Source organism: Delphinapterus leucas, chromosome 19 (assembly GCF_059928025.1).
Source record: "Delphinapterus leucas isolate spDelLeu-1000000601 "Yukka" chromosome 19, BTC_Dleu_Yukka2, whole genome shotgun sequence".
NCBI classification, from domain to species: domain Eukaryota; kingdom Metazoa; phylum Chordata; class Mammalia; order Artiodactyla; family Monodontidae; genus Delphinapterus; species Delphinapterus leucas.
The window spans coordinates 32,627,801-32,640,006 of NC_143147.1; the positions used below are offsets into that span (position 1 = coordinate 32,627,801).

The window sequence follows — 12,206 nt, forward strand, 5'->3', positions numbered from 1 at the left end:
GACGTCCCGGGAATTCCCTGTGGCTGTGTGGGCCCTGGCACCCCGCACACCACCACAAACCACCTCCTCTCTTCTTTCTATTCTTCTCCCAGTCACCTCTCTGTCAGGGAACGGTATACCTAGGCCTTTCCCGTCCCCTCAGCCGTGCTGGATCCAGAGACCGGGAGGTAACAGTGGGACAGGGCCTCCACCTCCCTGGTCAGCTCCCGCAGCTGCCGTCTCACGTCTCTGGCATTATAGGCTACGCGCCCTGAGGAGCGGCGCCGGGGGATGTCTGCGACGTGGGCCGGGCCCAGGATGGGTGGCTGGGCTGGCGGGCACTGCTCCTGTTCTGCTTGGGGCACCCCCCAACCGTTCTTGTGGCTCAGGGCCTGAGGGCTGTGGGGCGGGGGTTCACAGGGTACGCGTAGGCCTGTAGGCCCAGCTCTGACTGCCTCTCTTTTGAGCGGCCTTCCCTCTACAGTTTGCTGGAAGCAGATGGTCTGGGTAGGTGGCTCCATAGCATCCTGGGCCCAGGGAGTCCAGAACCCCTGGGTGGACTGAAAGCCTTCCCAGTCCTTGGGGCAATTCCAGTTGTGGGAGCAGATTGTTGTGTGCTGACGTGGGGGCTTCTCGTCATCGCTGTCAGTTGTCAGGGGCCCAGGCTACGGGGCGGTGGGCGTGGCGTGCCACAGAGTCTCGATGGCGATGGCGGCGAGTGGGTGGGGGGGACACGATCATTTTCACAGGGTCCATGGTGCACCGAAGGCAGACTGCAGGGGTGCTCTGCTTCGGGGGCTGGGTCTGCTTCCCAGGTGAGCATAACTTAGAAGCTTCTGTGGATCGGGGACAGGTGGGGAGCCTGGCTCCTCCAGGGATGGAGAGGCAGGTTGCAGGAAGAGAAGCTGCATAGTTATGGTGTCTGAGCAGGGAGAGCGGGAGGGGAAGGGGCCCACTTAAGGTCAGGGCTAGAACACCTGGTTTCTGCCTTTCCTATTCCCCAACCTCCCCATCCTCCACTTACCTTTCTCACAAATAACACGAAACACTTGGTGTAAGAAGCCACGGAGTCTGCGCCAGAGCTAGGGGGGGGAGGACACAGTGACTGCGTGGCCGTGGCCATGGGGGTCCCCAGGGCCCCAACCTACTGTGCCCACAGTACTACCGGCCGCCTTCCTGTCCCAGCGGCTCCTGGGGTTAAGCGGGTCACAATGATGTGGGGCTCTCCCTCACAGTGTGCCAAGAGGGAGAGTCCTGGGCCTGTGTTTGACCCTCCAGCCTGGGCCAGGGCTTAGCAGAGACCAAACCCTTCACCTTGCATGTCTCTCCTGTAGCCAGCCACCTGCACCAGCCCATAGGCCCTCTGGCCTGTTTGGTGTCTGTCCCCATCAGCCCCTGCCTGGTCCTCTACACCAGGCTCTGACGTCTGCACAGACACTGGTCCTGATCTTAACTCCCCGAACAACCCCATTACCAATGACCACCTCACCCCAGCACTCACTCCCCCTTTCTCTCTGACCTCAGAGCTGTTCACTGGAAGGGGCTGTGGGCTCGGACCCCCTCCTCCTCCCTCACTGGCAGAGTCACTTCTCCAGGGTTTGTTTCTTCAGAGCCCCACCCCTACCCCCCAACATAACAGCAGGCAAAACCAACAGTTAAACTTCTATATTTACAATATTCCATCCTGGAGTCCCTGCGCAGTGACAAAGTCATGATGCAATCAAAGGCAGGACTGCAAAGCAGCACTGTGCCAGGACGGTGGACTACATCTCTATTGATTTGTTTGGTTGTGTTAAGCTTATATATGGAAACAGCACAAGGGGGATTTGCGCCCAGGGTTAGGGAAATGAGAAAAACTACTACCCCCCCTACTATTGTTATTACAAAATGGAAAGTACCTATTTCGGCCCCAGGAAACTGGGAACGCAATACACAAATGGAAATATAGGGATGTTCCTATGGAAAACACCCCCAATTGAACAACAGTGGCCCTACGAAGGGGTTGTTGATGATTTTGCTTTCATATGGGTCCACTCTAAAGAAAGGTTAATACTCTGGCAACAATTGCCAGGTGATAAACAGGAGCGTAGGAGGTATTGTAAGTGCTACTAGTGGAGTCAGGTACACAGGAACTGTAGGATATATCGTAAATATTTTTAAGGCACTATTCAAAAAACTTGCCCATGCATTTAAGAAAAAAAAATGTCATGAAGAACCTAGGGGTAAGAGAGGAATAAAGACACAGACCTACTGGAGAACGGACTTGAGGATATGGGGAGGGGGAAGGGTGAGCTGTGACAAAGCGAGAGAGAGGCACGGACATATATACACTACCAAACGTAAGGTAGATGGCTAGTGGGAAGCAGCCGCATAGCACAGGGAGATCAGCTCGGTGCTTTGTGACCGCCTGGAGGGGTGGGAGGGAGGGAGACGCAAGAGGGAAGAGATATGGGAACATATGTATATGTATAACTGATTCACTTTGTTATAAAGCAGAAACTAACACACCATTGTAAAGCAATTATACCCCAATAAAGATGTTAAAAAAAAAAAACTTGCCCATGCAGAAAGAACACGAAGATTGCACTTCTGTATTAAAGACTTACATAATAGCTTGGCTTAACTATTAGAAAATAACCTGCAACTAATGAGAACTTGGGGAATTATCTTGTTAGTACATCTAGAAACTGGGGACATTTTCAGAAAACTGACAAAAATATTTTGAGGTTAGAACATGTTGAGATGTTTTGATTTTGTACATGATGATGAAACCTGCCTATATATAAATACCCGCTCTGAAAAATAAATTTGTGCTTGACGTGCTGACATCTACAAAGGGTGTCAGGTCTTGTTTCCTTCGCCGACGCCGTCCATCCCTCGGGTTTACCTGGACTCGTTGGAGCTGGACTCCGACAATTTACAATATTCTCTTCATCTTTCGCCAGGTTTAAAAATGTGTACAGAGCCACGAAGGGTTGGGGTGGGGACATGGGATTGTCAAGGAATTGTTCTGGGGACAGGGGCTGGGCATTGGAGTCCGTGGCTGAATCATGGGGTCCCCCAGCCCCCCTCCCATGCCCCAGTTTGGGGGGCATCTGTCTACAGGGTTCAGGGCCCAGGTCCCTAGCATTTAGAAGGCAGGGCTGTTTGGAAAGGAGCTAGACCAGGCAGGGGAAGGGGTGGGAAAAGAACTAAGTTTCCATGGGTGGAGGTGGGGGCAGAAGGGACAGTCAGGAGGCAAAGTTCTGGGGAGCCAAGACCAGGGATTTGGGGGTCAGTGGAAGACAGCACTCCACCCCCTATTCAGATTTGGCACTAATGGACCCACAAAATGCCAGCAGGCGAGGATTGGCTCCTTCTCGGCTGGTGTCCCTTGAAACCCTTCCCGACATTGTTCCTTTCCCCAGAGGCCCAAACCGTTTCTCTTTGGGCAGTCACCTTACACACATCCTTTCAAATCAAATTCTTCCTGCTGGTGTCTGCCCAAGCGCCGTCCCCCACTGCCCCCTCCATCTGTTCCTCAGTACAGCTGACCCCGTTCTGTGCCCCAACCTGTCCGGGGAAGCCTTTCTCCCCTGCTCTCCTCCCCTCCCCCCTCCACTGCTTCTTTCCTTCAGCCCTGGGGGCCCAGGGGAGAGGGGGCAGGTCAAAGGAGGGGGTGGGCAGCTGAGGGGAGAAGCTGGCTTGAGACCAGGAAGGGATGTCTTCAGAGGGGGACGGCGAAGGGGGGAGGGAAAACGGGGGCAGAGAGGGAGGGATGAGACATGGCGAGAAGAGGGACGCAGGCGGGACCCCTTTAGCTGCCACCTCCCCCTCTCCTGTATCCTACCTGCCCTGGCCCAGGGCTGAGGAATCCTTGGCACGTTTTGGGGGGTCTTCACCCCTCAAACCCACCTCAGCAGTTTGGCACGGATGAGCGACTGTCTGAGGACTGAGGGAAGAAGGGCTGCCCTCAGACCGCGGTGAGGGCTTTGGTCAAACATGCACGGCCTCTGTGGGTGGCAGGTGCCACGCAGCCCCCCACCCCACCCCACCCCCCGAACTCTAGGGGAAGGAAGGGCAGAGCTTAGGGTCTGTTCATCTCCTCAGGGTTTGTCCCTCCCCCTCAGCTTCTGTCAGTTTGAAGTCCTTTCACACCTGCTGTGTGAGAAGTTAAGTGCTGGGCCTGAGGCCCTAAGATGCAGGGAAGTGCTGCAGAGAAAGGGGCCGTCTGCATGGGAAAACGTACATCCACACGCAAGAACATGTTTCCACTCAGAAATGCATCCTGGACCCAGGGGAAGACAAGTTCCCAGGCAGCACAGGGATGCAAGATCTCCTCTCTTCCCCGTGGCAGGGAATGTGTGTCTGTCATCTGTGGAAGGCGAGGCCTGCCCGGGGGAGACCGTGCTTCACCTCACTTGTACCACGGGGGATACACATGATTCGCTGGGGCGGGAGGGCTGGGGGCAGGGCAGGGGGGCTGTGATTTCCTCGCTACTTCCCAGGCACCACCCTGCGTCGTCCGGTGGCCAAGGGTCGCTGTTTGTGAACACACCACTTCCAGGGTCTCCAGGGGGTGGGAGGAGGGAGGAGGTGGGGGCACAAATCCCCACAGAAATTCTTTGAGGGAGCCAACATTTGTCCAGGGCGGCAAAAAAAACCCCTCACCCTGCACATGGTTTCTCACCCCCTCGTGAGACAGCACACCTCCACGTGGGAAAATACTTCCACGTCCCCACACACCGAAGACGGGTGTCCAGACGACGGAGGGGAAAAAACACCCCCCCAGTTGTTCAAAGGCCCGGGTCCAGAGAAGAGAACGGGCCACTCCGCGCGGGAGAAGCGCACACATCCCGGCGAGGAAACCCATGTCCACCTAAAGCTCCTCGATGTGTCACAGCTCCACACGACAAAAGCCTGTCGCCAAGCCCTCCTCCCTGCCTTCTGAGCTGGCCGGGAGGGCCGGGGAGGGGGGCCTCCCCGAGCCGCCCCCTATACCCGAGTGGTGGAGTGGGGATGGGGGAGCGTGTTGTTGTGGCTGGTAGCGGTGGGGGGAGGCGAGGGGAAGGGCCCAAAGGGATGGAGGGAGGGGGGCGGCGGGGGAGGGGGTGGCCCCAGGCCGCTGGGCAGCAGGGTCAGGGCCCCGGGGGCCAAGAGTGGCAAATCGTCTGGCGCCCGGCGCAGGGCCAGGGTGTAGTCGAGCGGGCAGGCGGGGCCCAGGGCCTCCGCAGGTTTCGCCCCGACGCCCCCGCCCCGCTTCAGCTGCAGCGACACCAGCTCCTCCTCGGGTGGCAGCTCACGGCCGGCAGCAGGGAGCAGGGTGCCCCCGCCGGGCACGCCGGTGCCCGAGCCGCCGGGGCGGGGCGGGGGGGGGGGTGGGGTGGGGGGGAGGCTGACCCGCCTGCACCGCAGCTCCTGCCGCCGGTCCCGCTTGTAGTAGAGGGCGGCGAAGGCAAGGATGCTGAGGAAGAGGAGGGAGGCGCCCACGGCCACGGTGACGCTGAGCTCCGTGGAGTAGTCTCGGGAGTCCCCGGGGAAGCGGTCGTAGGCCCGGGGGCCCGGCTCGGGCTTGGGCTCGGGCGGCAGGGCGGCCGGAGGCGGGGGAGCGGCGAGTGCCGGGGGCACCAGGGGGCGGGCGCGGCGGCCGGCGCGTGGCGTAGGGAGGGAGGCGCGTGGTGGTGGTGAAGAGCTCCGTGTGCAGGTTGTGCAGGTGCGGCACGAGCTCCAGCCAGAAGGCCACCTTGTTGGCGCGGTAGTTGGCGCGCACGCGCGGCTTCAAGCCGATGTGCAGGTACTGCTTCTCCTTGCTGTTGAACTTGCTCCACACCACCTCCTCGAGGCGGTTGCGCTTGGTGTGGATGAACTTGGTGTCCTGTGGCACCGTCTGGTTGGGGTCGCTGTGGACACAGCGCGGCAGGGAAAGGAGGAGTAAGGGTGAGGCTCCCATGAAAGGCAGGGGTGGGGGCGTGCTATGGGAGGAATGAGGAGAGAGATGGACAGAGATGCAGAGAGCTGGGGAGACGGGAAGAGAGACAGAGACGGATACGAAGAGACAGAGAAACTGCCAGAGACGGACGGACAGACAGACAAATAGGGATGAAGCCAGACTGCCAGAGACAGTCTGAGATGAGGACAGAGGGGCAGAGAGGGAAGAGACAGACCACCAGTGACAGAGGCAGAGTCTGAGAATGAATGAGATAGAGACATATGGAAACAGAGACACAAAAGGACATGAGAGACAGCCAGGGGGAAACCAGCGAGTACAGAGTAACCAGATCAAAGCAAGCAGAGATATCAATAGATTTCAAGAGAGAGGGGCAGAGACAGCAATAGACAGACAGACACAAACCCTCACACACACTCAGATACACAGATGGGAGCACTCAGACAGCGGGCCGAGCTCTGGGAGGAGAAGGAGAGAGCTGGGTGGGCAAGGGAGGGAAGGAGAGACAGACACGGAGCCAAAGGCACCAAGTGAGCCCGCCGCCCAGAAAAGACAGGGACCTCTCTGTCCAACTCTTCTGAGTCTTCAACACACACAGAAGAGCTGTCCGGCAGGTGTCTGAGTCGAGAAGGCAAGAGTGCCTTGATGGAGGAATGATGGCCGTGTGAAGGAGAGGGAGAGAAGGGGCTGAGGATGGAGGCGGTGTGTGCCCTGAACTGCAGGGATGCCCGACCCAGCCCCTCCCTCTGGCCCTCACCCGGTCTTGGCGAAGTTGGTCCAGTAGGTCATGACCACGGCGCTGAGCATGACATCATTCTTGGAGAAGTTGCAGGGGAAGAGGTCGGTGGCACCCACCATGGGCACACCAGAGACGTAGGGTAGCTCATCCCCGTGCGCTGCATCTGCCCACTCGGGCTGGCCCTCAGCCTGGCAGTGGTGGTAGAAGGTGTAAAAGTAGACAGGGGACTGGTAGTCAGCGTGCAACTTGGCGGTGGCCACAGCCGGTGCCACCCACTGGTGGCCGGTAAAGAGCGCCAGCAGGGTCTTGCGCCACATCTCGCCATTGTCCCTGTCGGCCCAGTCCGTGTACATAAACCTGATGGTCTCCCGCAGCACATCCTTGCCCTCCGGGTAGCCATACAGGTTGTCCACAAAGTTGGAGACGGTGAAGTCGAAGGCGCTGGCGGACACGCCGTCCTCGCTCTTCGCCGAGTCCTCCACGAACTTGAGGCCCTCTCCCTGGTTGACACCGATGAGCATGTCGTAGTTGAGGAATTCTCCCTGCTGCATGAGGATCTCAGGGTCATCGGGGACTATGTCACCGTCCACCACGGGCCCAAAGGCGATATGGTAGCTGGGGAGAAGGGGTCAAGGTCGCATCACCTGTTCACCGGCCTCCTCTCAGCTCACAGCCTGCTGAGTCCTCTGCTCAGAAGACCCCTCTCCCCTAGTTAAAACCTTCTGAGCCCTTCAGGGTACTTGACCTCTCAGGAGGAAGTCCTCCCTCAAGCACTTCATGGAGCCTCGTGCACACTGGCTCTCTTTAGGCACCTCCGCCTAGGGAAGGCTTCTGGGAGAAGGCAGGGCCCCGGGAGGGCCTTGAAGTCCACGTCTCCTGGCTAAATGGAATGCTTGTGGCCTGCGGGCACCTCTCACCCTCAACCTCCTTGGAACCAGCAAGGAGAATGGAGGCCTGGACCTGGCCCTCTCCCACCCCCATACCGGGCGGGCTGTACGTCCTGGTCCACCAGCTCCCGAGAAGGCTTCCGGCGCAGACACTCCAGGGCCTCGGTGCTGTCCTCCCGGTCACAGCCCACCTTGGCCGCCAGCAGCCGCGTGTACTTGAGCAGCTGGTAGTTGACAGACCAGCTAGAAATAGCAGTGCCATTCTTGGCCATGGCCTTCTGGAACAGCCCTGGTGGGACCGGCAGGCTTTAGGCTGGGCTGTATCAGCCTGAGGGAGGAGAAGGGGTACCTGGTGGGGTTGGGGGTGTGAGAAAGGGGAGAAGAGGGACAGGCTGAGGAGGTGGCTGGTACCTTCCGAATGGTGGGAGAGGATCAGAAGGTTGACACAGGAGGCCCCTGCCCCAGATCCGAAGATGTTGATGCACTCGGGGTCGCCCCCAAAGTGGGCAATGTTCTCACTGAGCCAGCACAGGGCCTGGATCTGGTCCACAAGCCCGTAGTTGCCTTTTGCAGCCTGGTCCCCAGTGCTGAGAAAACCTGGGGGTAGAGGGAGAAAGGGGGCTTCCTGGGGGTGTCACAGCACACTTTCCCTATTTTTGGGCAGCTCAGTCCAACCCAGAAGCCATTCTGCTTCTGCTGGGTTTAGAGGAACCCTGCCAGCAGGCCCTCCTCCCAGACTCCAGCCCCTAGAGTTGGCTGCCCACCCTCACCAGGCACCCCAAGCCGGTAGTTGAGTGTGGCTACAATGACGTTGCCATAGGTGGCCAGGACAGAGCCATCCAACATGTTCCCCGTGCCCTCCGTGTAGGAGCCACCATGCAGAAACAGCATCACCGGCTTCTTCCCAGAGTCCCGGATATCTGCGTGGGGAGGGGGCGTGTAGGTTGGCCGGGGGGTGGGGGACGAGGACACAGTCAGACCAGAAGCAGCACCACCCAGCTCCCAGGCCTGCTGAGTTCCAGCCCAGAGCTCAGGGGACATGTCACTCCCATACCTGGGGGGCAAGACCGGATTCTCCTCCCTCCCTCCCCAGCTAACCCTGGCAGAAGATCCCTCCCCACCTCCTGCCGGTGTGCCCTACAGCACTTCTCCCCATGCCTGGCAGACCTTCCAAGAAGCCTAGCAGAGGCAGGGCTGGGGGCTGGCCCTCCTCAGGGCATCTGCTGGACCCAGAGGAACCCCTCCCCACACACACACACAGCAAATCTCCTTCCTGCTCCTAGGAAGAGCGAGCTCCCAAGGCTGCCACTGGAGCTAGAGATCCTGGGAGGGTCCTGGCGTTTCCTTCGACTCAGGCCGTGGGCCTCAGCTCCACATGGTAGCCTGGTCTGTGGGTGAGGGTGTGCCAGGCCCTAGGGTCCCTAGGGGCTTGGTCTCCTCCCCAGTTACCATGGCAATCCCAAGCTTAATTACTGTGGCCGGAGGCGGCAGGGTGGGAAAGAGCCTGCCTAATGAAGCCAGGGTGCAGCTCTAGTCTCGGACCCCCCAAACTGGCCTAAGTCCTGAGCTCTGGACCCTTCTCTTGCCATGTCCCCAAAGGATCCCATGATCACTCCCATATGTAGAAGGCCCCTTGAGGGGTAACTAATTCCGGAAGAGGGTGGGAGTCTGAGAGGGCTTGCCAGGGTCCCTGCCCCTGCAGCTCCTCCACGATGCAGCCACAGTGCCTGTGCTGGCGTCACCCCTGGCCTCCAGGCCCTCCTCTTTCTTGACACCTGCAATCTCTGACCAGCCTGGGCACTCGGGCAAATAAGATCCAGGCCTGGGCCTCCACAGCTGGTCCCCAGTGCCTCTGCCCGCCTCCCTCATGCCGCTAGGAACTTCCCTCCTGGCAGAAGGTCAACCAACAGGTCACTGAGACACTCCCCTCCAACCCCCCACAGACAGCTTCCTGCCTCCTGTCTCTTAGGACCTTCTATGACACCTCCTTCCACCTGACTTTGGCCAGGAGCTCCTAGGTGGGCAGTGCCCTCTCTGTGTCCTCCCCCAATCCTATTCTTCCCTTCGTTCCTGAACCTCCAGAGGCCTTCCAACAGTTCAGGCCGGTCTCCTTCCCTCCGAGGTCCTGTCCTAAATGTCCTCACTCCTCCCCGCTCCTCCCCACCCTGCGCCTCCACTCCCAGCGAGGGGGGAGGGGGAGTCAGAAAGGGGAGGAGCAGGAAGGGGGGCTGGGGCGACAAGAATTCAAAACCAACAACAAAAAAGAGGATCAAGAAAGAAGAAAGAAAAAAACAACAACCAGAAAACAAGAAGCTCTCGGGGCAGATTCAACAAGAAAAGAAAAAAACCCCAAAAAAACAAGAAACCAAAAAGATCCGTTTTTGGAAAAAAAGAAAAAAGTTCTTTGCACTTTTTCAAAATTTTGTGGTGAAACTTCAAGATGTTGGGCCCTGTTTTCAAAAATGTCCAAATTCTTTAATTTGCTTCAAATGTGCATTTTCTGCATCGGACAGGCTTTCTTTTGGAAACTGTAGCAGCTTTCTGCTGTTTCGATTGTGGCATCAATTTGCCAACTTAAACTTGTTTTTTTTTAATGTTATTTTGCTCCAAATTAAAATTGTTTTTTCAAATGTTATATTTCCCAAGTTTAAAAACAGTCCAAATGTCTTGGGCTTCCCTGGTTGAGAGTCCGCCTGCCGATGCAGGGGACACGGGTCCGTGCCCTGGTCCGGGAAGATCCCACATGCTGCGGAGCAGCTGGGCCCGTGAGCCATGGCCGCTGAGCCTGCGCGTCTGGAGCCTGTGCTCCGCAACGGGAGAGGCCACAACAGTGAGAGGCCCGCGTACCGCAAAGAAGAAAAAAATAAATAAATAAATAAATTTGTTTTAAATACAATTTATTGAACTGTAACTTTATGAAACTTAATTTTTAGTACTGACTGTTTAACAACTGGCTCAAAACATTCCTGAAAAGTTAACAAATGGCTCTCGAGCCAGTAAGAGCCAGTTCCAATACACCACTGTAAGGCAATCATCCCCAGACAATTTTCTTTTCATCTGATGTGGGAAATTGCCTTTTATAAGATACTTCATTTGGGCTTCTCATCACCCAACAAAATTTTCTCATGTATGGAAAGTAGGATACTTGAAGATTCAAAAAACACAGAATTTAGTGTGTGTGAGAAGTTCAAAGTCATAGGAAACAGAGGGAAACCTGTTTAATATACAGGTTCCAAAGAGGTAGAAAGGGCAGGGAGAGAGTTTTCTCCATCTTACCTGGATCTGTGTCCATCACCATGCCTACCCATTCCTGAGTTGTCAGTTTGCAAATATCCTTGTCCTTCACCATCCAGGAACAGGGAGCTTCTGAGAAAAGTGCACCACAGAATGGCTTCACTCCGATCACACAAGCATAGCCATATAGCTCTCCCCCAGCTAACACATCCAAGAGTTTGACTGTGAAATCTATCTGGCATTGAGACTGGCAAAAATGGACACAAGGTAATTTGTATATTGTGTTTTCTATTTTCTTTTTCAAAGAATCACGGTCAACCTTTTCTTTAGCACATCCCAGAACTTTCTTACTCCTATCATCCACTCCAATAAAAAGATAGACTCGGGCTTCCCTGGTGGCACAGTGGTTGAGAGTCCGCCTGCCGATGCAGGGGATGCCCCGGTCAGGGAAGATCCCACATGCCGCGGAGCGGCTAGGCCCGTGAGCCATGGCCGCTGGGCCTGCGCATCCGGAGCCTGTGCTCCACACGGGAGGGGCCACAGCAGTGACAGGCCCGCGTACCGCAAAAAAAAAGAAAAGAAAAGAAAAGAAATAGCTTCCTTATTTTCAGCTATAATTTGTCTCCCTATAACTTCCACCTGCTGGGACTCACAAACAAATCTAATTGCTTTTGTACTAGCAGAACTATACTCTCATGACTCCCAAGCCTCATTGATGTTACTTTGTTGCTGATGACAAGCATGATAGATACAAAGTTTTCTGAGAGTCTAGCTCCGTATGAACATCTGCTCCACATTTCCCCAAATTTCTCACTCATTCTCCTTTACAAGGTGCTCCTGAGCTATGATTTTACTAAGCTCTTCATGCTCTCAGACATAAACTTAGAGGAATGAGATTTACAAAAAAAATTTTTTTTTTTTTACCTGATGTTCTTGCTTTTCCTCTTGTTGCTTCAGTTCCACATCTGGCTTTGGTCTGAATGTTTGCCTTCTGTCACAGCCCCTGTTGCCCTTTGATATCAGCCTGGGAGGAGCAGGAACTCTGCCAGACTCCCCTAGTCTTCATAACATTGACCCCCGAGGAAGGCTGATAAGGACTCAAGAAAAGCCTATGACAGGGCAGATTGGCAGGCCAGGGTCTGACCTCTGGGAGAGAATGAAGTATTAGTGGGGAAATTCAGGGGTTTTCAAGTGAGGGGCCAAAGCTAAAACGTCCCTCCTCTAAAGGGCTGAGTGTTATTTCTATACATCATACAAGCATCTCCTGTCATGGTTAATTTCATTTCAAAGCTCTACATTTATTTTAGATTAAGCTGTCCTGTACATATCTATTATGAACAATATTAACCTATTCTATCACCTTCCAAATCGTTTGTCCTATTCTATTCACTTTTATTCTCTTTTTCCTACTTTTCCTCTTTGTTGTACACAAGACCCAGCC

At 55.8% G+C, this 12,206-nt stretch overlaps 1 protein-coding gene and 1 pseudogene across 1 annotated transcript; both read right to left on the minus strand.

Annotated features, from left to right (window-relative positions):
- Positions 1-92: 92 nt before the first annotated feature.
- Positions 93-1,450, minus strand: LOC149746707 (spermatid maturation protein 1 pseudogene; annotated as a pseudogene).
- Positions 1,451-4,881: 3,431 nt separating this feature from the next.
- Positions 4,882-8,572, minus strand: LOC149746708 (neuroligin-2-like). The gene is given in 6 exon segments (XM_089901813.1): positions 4,882-5,565; positions 5,567-5,858; positions 6,663-7,259; positions 7,628-7,820; positions 7,943-8,128; positions 8,302-8,572. Coding segments are annotated over 6 exon segments (2,151 nt in total). The 3' UTR covers positions 4,882-4,953.
- Positions 8,573-12,206: the final 3,634 nt, after the last annotated feature.